Raw genomic sequence first — 20,456 nt, 5'->3', positions numbered from 1 at the left:
CCCACCCCCCGCCCCCAACTTCAATAAGCTCCACAGGTGATTCTGAGGCACACCCAAGTTCAGAACCTCGAGGACCCCTTCCCCCCTCCTCCTGCCTGCGCATCGCTAGGGCGGACGGCCCCCTGTCCTGCCCCCTACCCGGCCGGGGAGGTGGTCGGAGAGGTTCTCGAACCGCAGCCCCACCTCGCGTCTCCCAGCCACGTCGGAGGAGGTAGGCGCCGGCGATCCCCGGAGGGAGCCAACGCTGCCCGAGAGACCGGTCTGGCGGCCCCGCGCCGCCCGGTCCCCCAGCCCCGACCCCCGAGCGACCGGCCTGCCCAACCGTCCCACCGGCCGCGCGCCCCCGGGGCTGGGCCGCGGCGCCGGTCGCCCGCCGCCCGCCCTCGGGCACTGGTGCGCAGGCGCGCGGGCGCCTTGGCGCTGCTCCTCGTCGGCGGCTGGGCGGGAGAACCCCTTTGACTGTCCCGGCCCGCAACGGCAGCGCCCGCGCTGTGGGCGACACGGGTGAGGGGCGGCGCGCCACCTGCCTGCCGCCCGCCGGCCTTCCACCCCGCGGCGTGGGCAGTCGGGGTCGCGGGAAGGAGAGCTGCTCACACCTCCTGGGGCGGGGAGAGACGTTGGGGGCGGGGAGGGGACCCCTTGGCCCCGGCAAAGAGGAGGTCGTTGACCTGGGTAAGAGGAAGCGGGCGGCCTCCCAGTCGGTCTGGGCCGGAGCAGGTACGCTGGTGCGAGGTCTTCACCTGGAGCCCTCTCCGTGGGCTGGGGAAGGCGGTATTGCGTTTGCCTCCTTCCCGGGCCTTTTCCCAGCGTCGACGAGGGATGCTGTCTGATGCGAAGTTTGCGGTGTAGACTAAGACCCCAAACAAACCCTTGTTAATGCTTCAGCAAAACAAAGCAAAACACAAAACCCAACGAGCCCGGAACTTGGGACTTCGCACACATTAGCCAGGGGCGGTGATTTCTCAGGCGTGCAGCTCAACACAGGTTGAGATTTAGAGTTTGAATTGTGCGAGGGCTTTGCGAAATGCAGCGTTTCAGAGAACCCTCACGGTTTTGCTTCTGCTTTATCACCTTTAGAACTCGCTTCTTGGTTGTTTATATTCCACTATTGATCCTTTTAACACCCCCCGCCCAACTTGGGTTTGTTTGCTTTTCTCATGAGCCATGTTTCTATCTTAAATCCGGTAAGGTGCAATGTCTGAACAAGAGCGTGTACAGGAATGCCTGAGGAAAGAAATAAGGTCACTTCTCATTTCCGCCAAAGATGGTTTGACCCCACAGCAGTTGGAAAAGGAGTACCTTTGGATGGTTGGCAGCCATTTGCCATTCCGAATCCTTGGCTATCGGTCAACTATGGAGCTGGTGTTGGACATGCCTGATGTTGTCACTGTCTGCCTCAGTGGGGATGGTACTGTAATACTGAAAGGTAAGCTTAAGATTTAAGATCTATAAGCTAAGCAATAATGATTACTTAGGAAGGAATTATTCTAGCAAATAAATAGGTGATAGGGATTAAGGGGTGCACTTGTGATGAGCACCGGGTGATGCATGGTGTTGAATCACTATACTGTACACCTGAAACTAATATAACACTGGATTTAACTGGAATTGAAATAAAAACAGGAATTGTTATGGCAGTTATCCTGCATATAGCAATTATCCTGCATCCCAGTGAGGGGATTTTAATATTTTGAGGGGGAGAGGGTTCATGGTTACCTTTGAGGTTGTGGGAAGAGTGAAAGCTTTAGCAAAATCAAGAAATCTTTCCCCAGAAAAAGGTGCATTCACAAAAACTACAGCTTACATATGATTTCAGATTGCACCTTAAATTGGCAGAAGCATAACAGTGGGAATTTTAAATTATGAACTCATGTTTTAAATTTCATGAAACAAACATTGCAGGGAAGTTTGTTCATCTTGAGAGCTTCAGGTATTTCAGCAGTCAGCGGTAATGCTAAATACTGGGATTTATCTTTCTGTTTTCATTCTCTGGTAGAGGAGCTAACAAGTGGTTGTAAAGTACAAGAAATGGAGGAACCAAGGGTTCATGTTTATAATGCTACCTAGATACACAGCTCCTTGGAGAGTTAAGAATTGTCTATATAACCACAGATGCAAAGGATAAAGAAAGGAGTTAAGTTTTCACCTAAATATGATTTCTTTTTTCACACCTCCTTAGCCATTCCAGATGAATCCACCAAAGGAATAGCAAGTTTGGTTGCAAAACAGAAGAGCAGCCATAAGGTTCGAAACTCCGAGCAGAAGGGAAGGGCCAGTGTTTGCTCTGGGCCAAGCTCCCGTCGGCGAGTACCTTACCGAGGAAGGGTGCCCCCCATTCTTCCAGCTGTTGTGAAGAGTGAGTTGAAAGACCTCTTGGCGTTATCTCCTGTTCTCCTTTCTGATTTTGAGAAGGCATTTGTCAGACGATTTGGACGTTCATTCCAGTATGTGCAGTATGGATTCCTCTCTATGTTTGAAGTGCTTAATGCTGCTTCGGATGTCATTTCTGTAGAGCAGACCAGAGCAGGTTCTTTGCTGATGCTAAAGAAGAGCGTATCAGAGGAAAAGCAGAGAGGATGGCCAACAGGTAAGCATGCGAGCATTAGTCACTGTATTGTGGGTTAGCAGAATTTGGAGCAGTCCTGGCAGCTGTGGAAGTGGGTCATGTCTCAGCTCCCAGAGTTTGTCAAAAGGTGCATCCTGGCGCTCCCCCTTGCTGGCTGAGTGATTTCGAGCAAGTTACTTAGAACATCGAAGTCTTAGGTTCCTCCTCTAGAATAGGAATAATAATACTTGCCTCTTGGAGTTGTGCTGAGGATTAAATGAGATGAACTCAGACAAGTGCCTCGCATTTAGTAAGCTTATGATAAGTGGTAGCTATTACTATAAAAACACAAGATCTGCTTTCTCTGGAGCACTGTAAATGAACGTGAGTCCTGTGTGTTCATGTAAAGCTATAACGTGGGAAATGAAGAGATTAAAAAAAAATACTGGTCACATTTGCCATCTAATTTTTGCTGGCACAGATCTTTGATAACCTAGCAAGCACTGCAGTAATTTATGTAGTGTAACGGTAACCACCTTATTTAGCGTTTTACCTTGGATTCTCATTGCCACACCATAGAAGGGTGAATAACCCAATCTTAGAGATAAAGAAAAGAAAGCTCAGGAAAGTTAAATGACTTTTCCAAAGTTGCATGACTAGGAAAGTGTTACAGCCAGGGTTTGATACTCAGCTTTTAATACTGTTCAGTGCTTTTCTTACCCAATCGTTGTCCCTCTTGTTTTTGTTTTTTTAATGTATATATTTATTGAAGTATAGTTGACACACAATGATCCATTATTTTCAGGTGTACAACATAGTGATTTGACAACTTTGTACGTATGCTGTGCTCACCACAGTGTAGCTACCACATTATTACAATACCATTGACTGTAGTCCCTATGCTGTGCCTTTCGTCCCTGAATCACTGTCTCAAAGTCTCAGAAGACCAATGTGATCATTTGTATCGTGCCTCACTAGATCCTTGACAGTACAGAATCTATACACTGAGCGTATTTGAAGAATTTCTATGCCTATTTCAGTGATTTTTCTTTTTCTCTAAAATCTGTATTTCGAGTAATGTAGGTGAAACCATGAGAAAGTCCCAAGTGTAGAAACCAATACTTAAACTATGATAGGAAGTATAATTTGATGAAGATATCCTAGGGTGTTTACATGCTCTGGTCAGGGAAGACTGCAGGGGCCAGTGAGTATTCTTGAGTTGCTCAAACTTAGGGAGACAAACTCATCATGCTGTTAAACTTATAAGAGGTTGACTTGTATAAAGCAGTTTGCCAACTTATTGAATGGGGGGAGCGATATTCCTTCCCAGTGATTGGATTGTTCATGTTTCCCATCTGTGGACCCTTCATCCTGTCATCAGGATACATTGGAAACAATTTGTGTGTGTGTGTGTGTGCGCGCGCGCTTGATCTTATGGTAAAGAGCTAGGCTATAATGAAGTCTAGTGATAAATCGTTTGTGTTGTACATCAACATATATCTCTCCAGTGGTATTTTCCTCCTACAAATCTTGAAGAAAAAAATCTGTACTCTAGAATATCCTTTATTCTGTAGCTTTTTTATCCCCCTTTCTTCCTCCCATACTACTAGGTGATTGTCTGGTTTGAGAAGCATAATTTTAAGCAGACTCCTTATTTGGAGGCTTTTTGACCTCCTAATAAACAGGATACAGCTTTTTAGGTTTTTACCTATTGAAACCTGCCTCTTTGTAATTATATTCAGGTGGCCTTAAGTGGAGTTTTTTAGGTAGCCCCAACCTTTTCAGTAACACACTTAATGATCTCTTGGTTTTCGTCTATAGATGACGAGAATCTCTTCCATTGTATGTAGATTTTATTTGGCAATATGAAACCATAAGCTTACTTTCCTTAATTGTTATTTCAGAGTTGAGGGCAGTTAGGTCACAGTAGCCTCTATAGATAACCACCGGAAAATAAAGTAGAAATCGTTAGTGACAACTTTTCTCTGTTCTTTTATTCACAGAAGGAGGGAAGATGTTTACTCAGCCTTTTAGAATGAAGCAGGGGTCGTACTCCACAGGCTCCCCAGTTGCAAAGGCCCGTTTTTCACAACCCACTTCAAACATGGAACTACCGAGGCAAATATTGAACGTGGAAAAGACTTTTAAGTCAAATGCAGTAGAGACTTCAAGGCTGAATCACACTGAAAAATTAAACCAGGTAAGAGATCAGATTTTGGAGATATAAATACACCAAAAATGTGTTTAAATTTAGTATTTATTACTTAGAACTGATGGAAAAGCTTACCTTTTAAAATTATAAAGTCATTTCGTATTTGAGCATTTTCTATGGTTGTGTTGATTACTAGCTAGTAAGAGGTGGCACAGGGAAAAAAAGTACAATTTTATCAGTTCCTATGGTTTCTTTGACAGGTTTCCCCTGCTATTCGAAAGTAAAGTGTTCCTAGGAAAGCTTTCTTAAGTTGAACTGGTATAAAGCAAGGAAACAGTTACCATTAATTTATATGGAAATTATTTTGAACATTCCCAGACCCTCAAAATAATCTCTAGTGGGCATTTCTGATACCTTAAGACACATCTTGCTAATGGTTTTTCTGATACCTTAGGACTTATCTTGGTAATTGACGCACAAAATAAATAAATGGAGATAAAGCACAGCATCAAGCCACCATAGCTTGATGCTGAATGAAGTTCTTGGGGAAGGAGGTTGGCGGTGCCTCTCCGGCTGCTCAGAGTGCACATAGCCCCTGTAACCACTCATTGCAAAACAAATGCTGGATGCTGTTTTCACTTCTGAAAATCCTCTTTCGATTTCTTTGAATTAGCAAAACAAGAACTAACCCTAGATCCTTCATAAAAGCAAAGGGGCATAGCGTGAACTTTTGAAAAGCAAGGGGTACCTGTACTTTCTGCAGATGACCCTCACATCTCTCTCTAGTTCCAGCTTCTCACCAAAGTCCTAGAAGTATATTTGCAACTTACCTCATGGATATCTTCACTGGAATGGCTGGCCTGAGCACTACAGTGCTGGTATTTTTTTGACTATGTATACACTGAAGGATTTTTCAACAAAAGCTACTAGAATATAACCAAGAAAGGCCTGGTTAAATTAGCAAGATAACAACCTTTTTTTTGCATTAAAAATTAATTATATTTTATTTAAATTCAATTAACACAGTGTATTAGTTTCAGAGATAGAGTTCAGTGACTCATCAGTTGTATATAACAGCCAGTGCTCATTACATCACGTGCCCTCCTTAATGCCCATCACCCAGTTACCCCATCCCCCAACCACTCCCCTCCAGCAACCCTCAGTTTGTTTTCTATAGTTAAGAGTCTCTTAAGGTTTGTCTCCCTCTCTGATTTCGATTTGTTCTATTTTTCCCTCCCTTCCTCTATGCTCCTCTGTCTTGTTTCTCAAATTCCACATATGAGTGAAATCATAGGATAATTGTCTTTCTCTGACTGACTTATTTCGCCTACCATAATACCCTCTAGTTCCATCCACGTCCTTGCAAATAGCAAGATTTCATTTTTGTGATGGCTGAGTAATAGTCCATTGTATATATATACCACATCATCTTTATCAGTTTTTCTGTTGTTGGACATCTGGGCTCTTTCCATAGTTTGGCTATTGTGGACACTGCTGCTATAAACATTGGGGTACAGGTGACCCTTCGGTCACTATGTTTGTATCTTTGGGGTAAATACTCAATTAGTGCAATTGCTGGGTCATAGGGTAGCTCTATTTTCAACTTTTTGAGGAACCTCCATACTGTTTTCTAGATTGGTTTCACCAGCTTGCATTCCCATCAACAGTGTAAGAGGGTTCCCCTTTTTCCACCCTCTTGCCAACATCTGTCATTTCCTGACTTGTTAATTTTAGCCATTCTGAATGGTGTGAGGTGGTATCTCATTGAGGTTTTGATTTGTATTTCCCTGATGCCAAGTGATGTTGAGCACTTTTTCATGTGTCTGTTGGCCATTTGTGTGTCTTCTTTGGAGAAATGCCCATTTCTTAACTGGATTATTTTTTGGGTGTTGAGTTTGATAAGTTCTTCATAGATTTTGGATACTAACCCTTTATCTGATGAGACATTTGCAGATATCTTCTCCCATCCTGTCAGTTGTCTTTTTTTTTTTTTTTTTTTTTAAAGATTTTATTTGTTTGACAGAGACACAGTGAGAGAGAGAACACAGCAGAGGGAATGGGAGAGGGAGAAACAGGCCTCCCGCCGAGCAGGGAGCCCGATGCGGGGCTTGATCCCAGGACCCAGGGATCATGACCTGAGCCGAAAGCAGATGCTTAATGACAGCCACCCAGGCGCCCGTCAGTTGTCTTTTGTTTTTGTTGACTGTTTCCTTTGCCTTGCAAAAGTTTTTTATCTTGATGAAGTCCCAGTAGTTCATTTTTGCCCTTGTTTCCCTTGCCTTTGGAGACCTATCTAGCCAGAAGTTGCTGTGGCTGAGGTCACAGAGTTTGCTGCCTGTGTTCTCCACTAGGATTTTGATGGACTCCTGTCTCACACTGAGGTCTTTATCCATTTTGAGTCTTTGTATATGATGTAAGAGAATGGTCCAGTTTCATTCTTCTGCATATGGCTCTCTAATTTTTCCAGCACCGTTTATTGAAGAGACTGTCTTTTTTCCATTGGACATTCTTTCCTGCTTTGTCAAAGATAAGTTGACTATAGAGTTGAGGGTCCATTTCTGGGCTCTCTATTCTTTTCTATTGATCTATGTGCCTGTTTTTGTGCCAGTACCATACTGTCTTGGTGATGACAGCTTTGTAATAGAGCTTGAAGTCTGGAATTGTGATGCCACCAGTTTTTTTTTTTTTTTTTCCAACATTCCTTTGGCTATTTGGGGTCTTTTCTGGTTCCATACAAATTTTAGGATTATTTGTTCCAGCTCTGTGAAAAAAGCCAATGGTATTTTGATAGGGATTGCGTTGAATGAGTAGATTGCTTTAGGTAGCATAGACATTTTAACAATATTTGTTCTTCCAATTCATGAGCATAGAACGTTTTTTCATTTCTTTGTGTCTTCCTCAATTTCTTTCATGAGTATTTTATAGTTTTCTGAGTACAGATCCTTTGCCTCTTTGGTAAGGTTTATTCCTCAGTGTCTACGGCTTTGGGTGCAGTTGTAAATGGGATCGATTCCTTAATTTTTCTTTCTTCTGTCTCACTGTTAGTGTATAGAAGTGCAACTGATTTCTGTGCATTGATTTTATATCCTGCCACTTTGCTGAGTTCCTGTATGAGTTCTAGCAATTTTGGGGTGGAGTCTTTGGGTTTTCCATATAGAGTATCATGTCATCTGCAAAGAGTAAGAGTTTGACGACTTCTTTGCCTATTCACATACCTTTTATTTCTTTTTTTTTTTTTAAAGATTTTATTTATTTGAGAGAGAGAGAATGAGAGACAGAGAGCAGGAGAGGGAGGAGGGTCAGAGGGAGAAGCAGACTCCCTGCTGAGCAGGGAGCCTGATGCGGGACTTGATCCCAGGACTCCAGGATCATGACCTGAGCCGAAGGCAGTCGCTTAACCAACTGAGCCACCCAGGCGCCCCCTTTTATTTCTTTTTATTGTCTGTTTGTGAGGCTAGGACTTCTATGTTGAACAACAGTGGTGATAGTGGACATCCCTGCCGTGTTCCTGACCTTAGGGGAAAAGCTCTCAGTTTTCCCCCAATGAGAATGATGTTTGCTGTGGGCTTTTTGTAGATGGCTTTTATGCTATTGATATATGTTCCTTCTATCCCTACACTGTGGAGAGTTTTAATCAAGAAAGGATGCTGTACTTTGTCAAATGCTTTTTCTGCATCTGTTGAGAGGATCATATGGTTCTTGTCCTTTCTTTTATTAATGTGGGGTGTGTAACATTGATTGATTTGCAAATGTTGAACCACCCTTGCAGCCCAGTAATAACTTTCATTTAGTCGTGGTGAATAATCCTTTTAATGTACTGTTGGATCCTGTTGGCTAGTATCTTGGTGAGAATTTTGGCATCCCATGTTAATCAGGGATATTGGTCTGTAATTCTCCTTTTTGGTGGGGTCTTTGGTTTTGGAATCAAGGTCATGCTGGCCTCATAGAAGGAATTTGGAAGTTTTCTTCCCTTTTTAGTTTTTGAAACAGCTTCAGAGAATAGGTATTAATTCTTCGTTAAATGTTTGGTAGAATTGCCCTGGGAAGCCATCGGCCCTGGACTCTTCTTTGTTGGTAGATTTTTGGTTACTGCTTTGGTTTTCTTGCTGGTTATGGGTCTGTTCAGATTTTCTGTTTCTTCCTGGTTCAGTTTTGGTAGTTTATATGTTTCTAGGAATGCATCCATTTCTTCCAGATTGCCTAATTTGTTGGCATGTAGTTGCTCATAATATGTTCTTATAATTGTTTGCATTTCTTTGGTGTTGGTTGTGATCTCTGCTTTTTCTTTCATGATTTTATTAATTTGGGTCCTTTCCTCTTTTCTTTTTGATAAGCCTGGCCAGGGGTTTATTGATCTTACTAATTCTTTCATAGAACCAGCTCCTAGTTTCGTTGATTAGTTCTGTTCTTTTGGTTTCTATTTCATGGATTTCTGCTCTAATCTTTATTAATTCTCTTCTCCTGCTGGGATTAGGCTTTATTTGCTCTTCTTTCTCCAGCTACTTTAGGTGTAGGGTTAGGTTGTGTATTTGAGACCTTTCTTGTTTCTTGAGAAAGGCTTGTATTGCTATGTACTTCCCTCTTAGGACCGCCTTTGCAGCATCCCAAAGGTTTTGAACAGTTGTGTTTTCATTTTCATTTGTTTCCATGAATATTTTAATTCTTCATTAATTTCCTGGTTGACCCATTCATTCATTTAGTAGGATGCTCCCTAGCCTCATGTATTTGAGTTCTTTCCGACTTTCCTCTTGTGATTGAGTTCCAGTTTCAAAACACTGTGGTCTGAAAATATGCAGGGAATAATTTCACTCTTTTGGTACCGATTGAGACCTGATTTGTGACCCAGTATGTTTTCCATTCTGGAGAATGTTCTATGTGCACTCGAGAAGAATGTGTATTCTGTTGCTTTAGGATAGAATGCTTTGAATGTATCTGTGAAGTCCATCTGGTCCAGTGTGTCATTCAAAGCCATTGTTTCCTTGTTGATTTTCTGCTTAGATGATCTGTCCATTGCAGTGAATGGGGTGTTAAAGTCCTCTACTATTTTTGTTATTATTATCAATGTGTTTCTTTAATTTTGTTATTAATTGGCTTATATAATTGGCTCCTCCCATGTTAGGTGCATAAATATTTATAATTGTTAGATCTTCTTGTTGGATAGACCCTTTAATTATGATATAGTGACCGTCTTCATCTCTTATTACAGTCTTTGGTTTAAAACCTAATTTGTCTGATATAAGGATTCCCACCCCAGCTTTATTTTTATATCCATTAGCTTGATAAATGGTTCTCCACCCCTTCACTTTCAATCTGGAGGTATCTTTGGGTCTAAAATGAGCCTCTTGCAGACAGCATATGGATGGGTCTTGCTTTTTTACCCAATCTGATACCCTTGTTTTTTGATTGGAGCATTTAGCCCATTTACATTCAGAGTAACTATTGAAAGATATGAATTTAGTGCCATTGTATTACCTGTTAAGTCACTGTTTCTGTATATTGTCTCTGTTCTTTTCTGGTCTAAGTTGTTTAAATGAAGCTCTCTCTTCATTTAAAGGATCCCCTTTAATATTTGTTGCAGGGCTGGTTTAGTGATCACAAATTCTTTCAGTTTGTTTGTCCTGGAAGATTTTTCTCTCTCCTATTTTGAGTGACAGCCTTGCTGGATAAAGTATTCTTGGCTGCATGTTTTTCTCATTTAGCACCCTGACTATATCATTCCAGTCCTTTCTGGCCTGCCAGGTGTCTGTGGCTAGGTCTGCTTTCAGCCTTATATTTCTTCCTTTGTAGGTTAAGGACCTCTTGTCCTGAGCTGCTGTCAGGATTTTCTCTTTGTCTCTGAGATTTGTAACCGTCACTATTATATGTCCAGGTGTTGACCTATTTGTATTGATTTTGAGGGAGATTCTCTGTGCCTTCTGGACTTGAAAGCCTGTTTTTTCCCCCAGATTAGGGAAGTTCTCAACTATAATTTGTTCCAATATACGTTTTGCCTCCCCTTTCTCCTCTTCCTCTGGTACCCCAATTATTCAATATTGTTTCGCTTTATGGTATCACTTATCTCTCAAATTCTCCCCTCATGATCCAGTAGTTCTTTATCTCTTTTTCTCAGTGTCTTTATTCTCCATCGTTTTATCTTCTCTATCACCAATTTTCTCTTCCTCATTTATCTTAGCAGTTAGACACTCCATTTTTGATTGCATCTCAGTAATACCCTTTTTGATTTCAACCTGATTAGATTTTAGTTCTTTTATTTCTCCAGAAAGAGATTCCCTAGTGTCTTCTGTGCTTTTTTCAAGCCCAGCTAGTATCTTTATAATTGTTATTCTGAATTCTAGCTCTGACATCTTATAACCATATTGATTAATTCCCTGGCAGTTAATACTGCCACTTGTTTTCTTTTCTGGGGTAAGTTTTTCCATCTTGTCATTCTATCTAGAGAAGAATAGATGAACAAGAGAACAAAATACAAATATAGCAACCATGACCCCATCAAAATATATACTAAAAAATCAGAAGAGATCAGAAACCAAAAAAAGAAAGAAGAGAGAATATAATCCAACAGGTGGACTGAACAGAGCAATACCCTTGGTCCTGGGTGTATTTTGGTCTGTTAGAAGAATCTAGATCCCAAAATTGTCAGGAAAGAGAAATATATATATATATACATATATATATATGTGTATATATATATATATGTATATATATATATGTGTATATATATATGTGTATATATATATATATGTGTATATATATATATATACACACACACACACACACACACAAAAACAAAGTTGAATACAATGAAAGGAAGCCAAAAATAAAGAATATATATAAAAATGTAACTGTAAAATTGAAAATTAAACAAGACTTAAAGAGTTCATAAAATAATAAACAGTTGAAAAGGACAAAAAGAAAAAAAATTGAAATTAAATACTAAGGAATCATGAGAAGAAACCCCAAATCTACATACTATTTTATCCTAGTGCTGGAGTTTTGCAGTTCTGTGTGATCGGTAAACTTGGTATTAGCCAGATGTTCCTCCTGGTCTTCTGGGGGAGGAGCCTGTTGCACTGATTCTCAGGTGTCTTTGCCCCCTGGCAGAATTGCACCACCCTTGCCAGGGGGCCAAGCTCAGTGTAAGCTGCTTCACATTGCTCTATGTGGCTTTTGTTTCTGAAGGCTTTCTGCCCCACTTTGGGGATGGAAATGAACATGAAAATGGTGGTGCCCCGATCTCCAGCCCCGGAGCTGAAAATTTGCACACTCCAGTGTTTAGTGCACCCAAAAGGAATCACTCACTCTTGTGTCCCTGGTTTCTGTGGGCACTGTGTTCACCCAGCCTGTGACCGAGTGTTTATCTCAGGCACATGACCCTTATTGAGTTTCCAAACTTACAGACTCCTGCAGTGTGCACTGGGACTGCTCCTCCCATGGCAGGGATGGGGTCTCGCTGTGGTTCTGCCTCTTGATAGGCCCCTGCTTGGAGAGCAGTTGCTCTACCATGCCCCCGCTCAGGGTTAATGGCAACACCGAGCTGAAAGCCCACTCCTGGGCCCGAGGATAGCAGCCGGCTTCCCTGCTCTGATGCTTGGGAACTCTGCTGCACTCAGGCACCCCTGTTCCTTCTGTGACCCCGGGGATCCTGAGACCACACTGTTCCACCTAGGATTCTGCCCATTTGGCCACCTGAGCACCTTTCAGGCAGGGACTTCCCTCACTGGAACACATTTCTAAAAGTTCTAATTTTGCACTCTGCTGCTATATCACTTTCTGGGTAGCTGGCTCCCTCCCTCCAGGGTTTATCTTCTGATATATCTTCTTGGGTTCACTTCTCCACACCTCCTACCTTGCAAAAAGTGGTCGCTTTTCTATTTGTAGAATTGCAGCAATTCTTTCCTTAGATCTCCAGTTGAGTTCGCAGGTGTTCAGAATGATTTGATAGCTATCTAGCTGAATTCCAGGAACCAGATGAAATTAGGGTCCCCTACTCCTCCGCTGTCTTCCTTCTCAATCCATGCAAGATGACCGCTTAAGTAGAGTTCAGAATAAGCACATGGAAATTAAATTCAAGACATAAAAGTGCCTTACCTGTGTAACTTTAAAAAAAAAGCTTTAGTAACAATTTACGTACAGTAAAATTTGCCCATTTAAAATGTACAATTTGAGTTTTGACAATGTAGCCAAGTCATGTAATCACCATGAAAATCAAGAAACCATTTCCATCATTTTCAAAAAGTTCCATTATGCTGCTTTGTAATTGATCTCTTTTCCCAGCTATAGCCACAGATATAAAAATCACTGCTTTCTGTGAGTTTGACTTTTTAAGAGTTTCATCTAAATGGAATTAAATAGCATCTAGCTTTTGTGTTTAGCTTCTTAGCATGATGCTTTTGTTACTTTTTTTGTTGCATATCATTCCACTGTATTGATATACTTCAATTTGTTATCTACTCCCATTAGATGATACTTGGGTTGTTTCCTTTTTGGGGTATTTACATATAAAGCTACTTTGAACATTTGCATACGCCTTGTATGACTGTGGACTTCAGTTCTCTTAGGTAAATACCTAGGAGTAGGGTTGTTGGGTCATTCAGTAAGTATATGTTTCACTTTATAAGAAATTGCTGAACTGTTTTCTAAAGTGGCTGTACGATTTTACATTCCTGTGAACTACATAAGAGAGTTCTAGCTGCATCTTTGTTAACATTTGGTATTGTTAATTTAAAAAATACCAGTCATTTGAGTGGGTGTGTGGTGGTATTTCATTATGGTTTTAATTGGAATTTCTCTAATGATGAATAATGTTGGGTATCTTTTCATATGCATATTTGCCTTTTGTAAATCTTCCTTAAAGTATCTCTTCACATCCTTTGCTCATTCTTAAGAATTGAGATTTGTGTTGAGTTGGAAGAATTATATATGAATGGGTACAAGTCCTTTACCAGAGACATGTTATGCTTGTCTCATTTCCTTAGTTCTGTCTTTCATGAAGCAGAAGCCATTAACTTTGTTGAAATCTAATTTACTTATATTTTTCTTTTGATTCTTGCCTACCTAAACTTTGTTGAATATATAAGTCACAAAAATGTTCTGTGTTTTCTTCTAGAAGTTTTATGATTTTAATTCTTAGGTCTATTATCCATTTATTTTTCTTTCTTTCTTTTTTTTTAAAGATTTTATTTATTTTTTTGACAGAGACACAGCGAGAGAGGGAACCACAAGCAGGGGGAGTGGGAGAGGGAGAAGCAGGCTTCCCGCGGAGCAGGGAGCCCGATGCGGGGCTTGATCCCAGGACCCTGGGATCATGACCTGAGCCGAAGGCAGACGCTTAATGACTGAGCCACCCAGGCACCCCTCTATTATCCATTTCAAGTTAATTTTTATGTAAGGTACCAATATGGATCAAAGTTTTATGCAATGGCTAGCTAATTCCTTTAGCACTATTTTTTGTAAAACACTGTTTTTCTCACTGAACTACCTTATTACTTGGCACCTCTGTTAAATCTGTTGACCTCTTGTATATGTAGGTTTTAGGACTCTCTTCTGGTCATTGATTTACATGTTCTTTTGTCAATACCACACTATCTTATTACTCTAGTTTTATAACATCTTGAAATTATATAGTTAAGTCTTACAACTTTTTTTTTTAAATTGCTTTGTCTACTCTAGGTTCTTTGCATTTTCATATAAACTTAATTTGATATAAATCAGCTTGTTAATTTCTACCAAAAATAAATATGCCTCTTGTGATTTTCATCAGAATTACATTGGGTCTATAGATAAGTTTGTGGAGAATTGACATCTTAACAATATTGATCCATGGGCATAGTATATTTCTCCATTTGGGTCTTTTAAGTTTTCAGTACTGTTTTATAGTTTAAGTACCCAAGGCCTGCATATATTTTGTTAAATTTTACCCCCACATTTTTCATATTTTTGATATCATAAAGGATGTTTTCAATTTATTTTCTAGTTAATTGTTTCTAATATATAGAAAATTAATTGGACTTTTTTGTATATTGACCTTTATCTTGTGACCTTAAATCAAGTTACTTGATAAACTTATTTCTGTAGTTCAGATCATTCTAGTAGCTATTTTGTAGAGTTGGGATTTTTTAAAAAAAAGATTTATTTACTTATTCATAGAGAGAGAGAGGGGAGGGGCACAGGGAGAGGGAGAGAAATCCTTAAGCAGACTCCTGACCCTGAGCATGGAACCTGATGTGATTGGGGGAGTGGTGATTGATCCCAGGACCCTGAGATCGTGACCTGAGCCAGAATCAAGAGTCAGACGCTTAACCGACTGAGACACTCAGGTGCCCCAGAATTGAGATTTTCTGCATAGATCATCATACCATCTGGGAGTAGACAGTTTTACTTCCTTTTCAATCTGTATGCCTTTTTTTCCTTCTTAGATAGGCTGGGCTCTCTGGTATAATAATGCATAGAAGTGGTGAGAGTGGAAATTCTTGCCTTGTTCCTGACTGTGGGGGAAAAATATTCAGTTTTTCATCATTAACTCTGGTTTTAACTGTACCATTTTTATAAATGCCATAAACCAGGTTGAGGAAATTCCCTTCTGTTCCTAGATTCTGAGATTTTTTTCCTTGGATGTATATAGAAATATTCTCCATCCATTAAGATGATTATAGGATGTGATACTGTGATTTACTATATAAAAAATACATTCTTTTCTCTTTTCTGGCACAGAGCTCCTAAAACCCTTGGAATTTTTAAAGCGATGAGAGCTTTAAAGGTGTCTTTTATTGTTAATGATGTGACTTTTGGAAATCACCTAAGATGGGGGCTGGTTGCCAGTTGGAGCCAACAATGTGATTAGAGGGTTGGAACCTTTTAGTCCTACCCCCAATCTCCTGAGAGAGGAAAGGGGCTGGAGGTTGACTCATTGGCCCCTGGTGAATGAAGTCAATCAGTTATGCTGTTGGGACAAAACCCTCAAAAACCCCCCAATATGTTGGATTTGGAGAGCTTCCAGGCTAGTGAACAGTAGACATTTGGGGGGAGAGTGGCATGCCTGGTGAGGGTGTGGAGCTCCATGCCTCTTCCCACATACCTGACTGTATTAATCTCCTCCATTTGTTTCTGAGTTATATCTTTTAAAAAATTTTTTTATTGATTGTTTTAAAAAATTGAGATATATTTAACATATTAGTTTCAGATATTCAACATTGATGCATTGATATCATGTGTATAATATGAAATGATTGCAGTAGGTCTACTTAACATCCATCACAACACATAGTTAAAATTTTTTCTTGTGATAACTTTTAAGATTTACTCTCTTAGCAATTTTCAATTATACAATACAGTATTATTAATACTGTATTAACTATTATATAATGTTACTATAATTATATAATGTATGTTATGTAATATTTATTATTCTATATCATTAATACATATAGTATTAAATATATTTGCCATGCCGTACATTACATCTCTAGGACTTTTTTTAAAAGATTTAAAAAATATTTATTTGACAGAGAGCAAGCGCACATAAGCAGGGGGAGTGGCAGAGGGAGAGGGAGAAGCAGGCTGCCTGCTGAGCAGGGAGCCACACACGGGGCTCCGTCCCAGGACCCTGGGATCATGACCTGAGCCAAAGGCAGACACTTAACAACTGAGCCACCCAAGCGCCCCCCAGGACTTTTTATAACTGGAATTTGGTACTTTTTTACTCTCTCCACCTATTTTACCCACTCCCAAACTCCTGCCTCTGGATACCACCATCTGTTCTTGTATCTGTGAGCTCAAGTTTTTGTTTTTGTTTTGTTTTTTAGATTCTGTGTATAAGTGAGATCATACAGTGGTTGTCTTTCTCTGAGTTATTTCCCTTAGCATAATGCCCTCAAGGTCCATCCATGTTGTCACAAATGGTAGGATTTCTTTCCTTTTTTACGGCTGAATAATATTCCTGTGTGTGTGTGTGTTTGTATGTATGTGTGTGTATACCGTACTCACCCTCAGACCCCATCACAAAAAACATCACATTGGGTGTTAGGGCTTCAACATACGAATTTTAGGAAACAAAATTCAGTTAGTATAGTACCCACCCTAACAAAGCAAAGCTCAAAATGATTGAGTCCAAATAAATTAACTGTGTAAATCTCAATAATGAAAGATAAGTTTGCTTTGTTTTTTTCCAATGTTTGAAGTTCTTCTATCTTCCAAATTTATTGTACTAACTAAAAATTCCAGAAAAAATGTTAATAATAGTACAATTTTTTTTGCAACGACTTTAAACTCCATAGAATTTGGTGGGAAGACTCTGCCTGTAACTGTCAGAACCAGGCGATAACAAATGCACAGGACCTTTGATCCTGGCATGGCTCCACGGAGGGGATGAGAGGGATGCACAGACACTTTTTCTGTAACTGTTTTCCTTTGAGTTTCATGCAGCTCCAAGAATTCCTCATATATACAATCTAGTAACCACATTTCACTGCAAGTTGAAGTTTTTGCCACGGGAGCTGTTTGAATCTTGTTCCAAAGAGTGGGCTCTAATTCCTAAACTATGTATTTTAATTTGCTAGCAGGACAGACTCCACATAATTATCAGATCCTACATAATCGTATTTATAAATGTACAACTTGACATTTCTTCAGAATTACAGATGTAACAGTTTGCTCTGTGGTCCTACTCAGAACTCTACAAGTGTATGTATTAGTGTAGAAAAAGAACAGATCTATAACAAATTTAAATTATACATTTACAGACTTTTTGATACTCTATTTTGTTTTTCCACAGTGAACATATGCTATTTTGTCATAAGAAAATCATGTTATTAAAAAGAATAAAAATAAATTTCTCCTTTGTCAAGTGAGTATTAGTATTTTTTCATCTTTCACCTCTGAGAGTAACAGCCAGGCATGGTCTTTGGTCTGCTGCCCTTTGCTCATTGCCATGCTTTGTTTCACAAAGCAAATGGCTAGAACAGTTTAAACTCTGTTTTGCAAGATGTGAATAATCTTTATACCAAATTCTATTAAATTCCCTTTATATTGACTGAGAGGATGTTTACATGGAGAATGAAAATGTGAATGGATGAGTATGGATTAGCCATATTTTCTAGGGAATGAAACCTCAGATGCTCTGTCTGCGTGTAGTCTTAGATCACAGCTTACCATGGTGTTACTTTGCTTCCATTAATAGGTCATTGCCTGTAAGAATGTTTGATCAAGGAATAGGGATCTGGCATTTCTGGGTTCTCTAGCCTTCATACTGTATCTAAGAGTACCCCATCCTACTCCACTCCCATCTTACACATCAGAAAACTTCATTGTAACATTCAGCGTGAGGTTTAAAGTAGGTAAACCTGGAATTATAAAAGAAGATCTGATCTTAAATGAATTAAAAATCAGGGATGGGTGTTAGTTTGCACCTAACTTTTAATTTGCAACCAAAGAGTTGATAGTTTTTATGTGCATTATGTGGTGTGCTTGGTATTGGATATAAGAAAAGATGCTTTTTCATTTTCCTTGATTGACCTGGCCCAACTGTCTTTTAAGAGTATCCTGGACAAGCAACTGGGTATATTAAACAGTTACTGTCAGCAGGAGCTGTTTGATGGGTTCATTAATTCAATTTTTGGAAGTTGTGTTCCCTGGCCAACTAAAAGTAGCTGTTCCCTGTATGTTTTCTTGTGAGTTTGGATGAAATTTTCAGTACGGCAAGTCACATTCCATACTGCCCGGCTTCTTGTCAGATGAGGTACCTAGTAAATATTTCAGCAGTTGAAAACTTTGCTTCTATATGTGTCTGTGCCAGTTTTGTGATCTTTATCAGAAATGTATTTATGTTTCACCATATGGCCACGGGGCTGTAGTATATTCCTCTAAGGATGTCACTTCTGTTCATTTCTGCTTTTAGCTTCATGCATTTTCTTTCCAAAATGCTCCCACCCTCATGTTTCCAAATATCACCCAGGTGTCTGTTTTTTTTAAAACTTTTTATTACAAAGTAATAGAGATTGATTGTAGAAGATTTGAAATACAGGAAAGCACAGATGAAAAGAAAAAATCACCTATGCTTTTCTCACTCAGAAAAGTTGACTTTTTCTTTTAAAGTTTTTATTTAAATTCCAGTTAGTTAACATACAGTATTACATTGGTTTTGGGTGCGTAGTGTAGTGATTCAGCACTTCATACATCGCCCGGCGCGCATCACAAGTGCACACCTTCATCCCTATCGCCTATTTCAACCCATGGCCCCCGCCTCCCCTGTGGGAGCCATCAGTTTGTTCTCTACAGTGAAGAGTCCCTTTCTTGGTTTGCCCCCCCCCCCCCCCGTCTCCCTCTCTGTCTCTTTTTTCCCCCTTTGCTCATTTATTTTGTTTCTTAAATTCCACATATGAGTAAAATCATATATTTGTCTTTCTGACTGACTTATTTTGAAAGGTGTACTTGTACCCCAGTGTTTATAGCAGCATTTTCTACAGTAGACAAATTATGGGGAAACAGCCCAAGTATCCATCAACTGATAAATGGGTAAAGAAGATGTGGTAGACACACACACACACATGCAATGTAATATTAACCATAAAAAAATGAAATCTTGCCATTTGCAACAACATGGATGGAACTAGAGAGTATTATGCTAAGTGACTTTTTTTTTTTTTTTTTTTTTACTTTTAAATAAAGTTGGAATCATTCTGGCCCAGGTTTGTGACCTGCTTTTTTTTAGTCATAACTGTAAGTTGTGAACATCCCACATTATTAAGTATTGTGATGCAACATAATTTTTAATGGCAGTAGGATGCATCATAATTTATTTAACTTGTAACCTTGGTTAGGCATTAAGGCTCTTTCTAATGTTTGTTATTAAAAATAACTTTGTGATGAAAATCTTGCTCAAATTTGCATATATCTCCATTACTTCACAGGATAAATTTCTGGAGCGACAATCACTGCATCAAAAAGAATGTGTATTTTTATGTAGTTAGGTTGTCCTCCAGAAAAGTTGTTTCAGTTAGCACTCAGATAAGGTGTGTATGGAGTGTGCGTCTTTCCTGTACCTTTGTTAATACACAGTGTAGATGACCTCTCCCTCCCCACCAACCCAGTCTGTTAGATCTCCCATTTCTTTCCTAATGCCTTTGGGCATATTATTTCTTCATGACACTCTGTGAGTCTTTTCATGATATTTATCATAATTGCAGTTATATATTATATTTATGATTATTTCATGTCTGTCTCCCCGCACTAGACTACCAGGTTCCAGGAAGGCAGTGACCATATTGAGTTTATTTACCCCTGTATATCCACTGTGAAGCACATAGTATGTGTTCAGGACATTTTTGTTGAATAAATGGGCATTATTGTGAAAATAATTTTCCAATTTGATAGGCAAGTTACTATATTTGACTAATGTCTGTTTATTAGAGGTTAAGCGTCATGCTTCTATTGCTTAATTTACTATTAATTGCCTATTCATGTTTTGTCCGTTTTTTTGAGGAGTATCATCTTTTGATTCAAAGCTCTTCTCTGCCTCTTCTCTGATCCTAGAGGCTCCTATCTGAATATGGTATTTTTTTCCCCATCACTTTCCATCTCTGCTTATGCCCCTATAATATTTTTGTTCACTTGATTTATTATCCATTCTTTGTGTTTGCTAGGTAGGCATCTGAGACAAGCATTATTGAAGTCAGGGTCCCCTCTTATTTCCTGGTGTCAATCACTGATTACCTTCCTCTCTTACTGCCCTTCCCCTCATTATAACTTCTACCCTCCAGTTATAGA

General features: G+C 39.7%; 1 protein-coding gene across 1 annotated transcript in view; it reads left to right on the top strand.

Moving 5' to 3' along the window:
• The first annotated feature begins 448 nt into the window (after positions 1–448).
• TDRD5 (tudor domain containing 5) overlaps positions 449–20,456 on the top strand; it is a 101,304-nt gene continuing 81,296 nt past the window's right edge. Inside the window, exons 1-4 of the mRNA XM_064594247.1 lie at positions 449–504; positions 1,190–1,426; positions 2,180–2,587; positions 4,555–4,745. Of these exons, the coding sequence (XP_064450317.1) occupies positions 1,195–1,426; positions 2,180–2,587; positions 4,555–4,745 (831 nt within the window). The 5' untranslated portion in view covers positions 449–504; positions 1,190–1,194. The remainder of the gene's footprint in view (positions 505–1,189; positions 1,427–2,179; positions 2,588–4,554; positions 4,746–20,456) is intronic.

This window comes from Mirounga angustirostris, unplaced genomic scaffold (genome assembly GCF_029215605.1).
Source record: "Mirounga angustirostris isolate CCGP_5_RB_7025 unplaced genomic scaffold, mMirAng1.0.hap1 SCAF_6, whole genome shotgun sequence".
NCBI classification, from domain to species: domain Eukaryota; kingdom Metazoa; phylum Chordata; class Mammalia; order Carnivora; family Phocidae; genus Mirounga; species Mirounga angustirostris.
The sequence above is the reverse complement of the archived record's forward strand: the minus strand, read 5'-3'. Positions and strand labels throughout refer to the sequence as shown.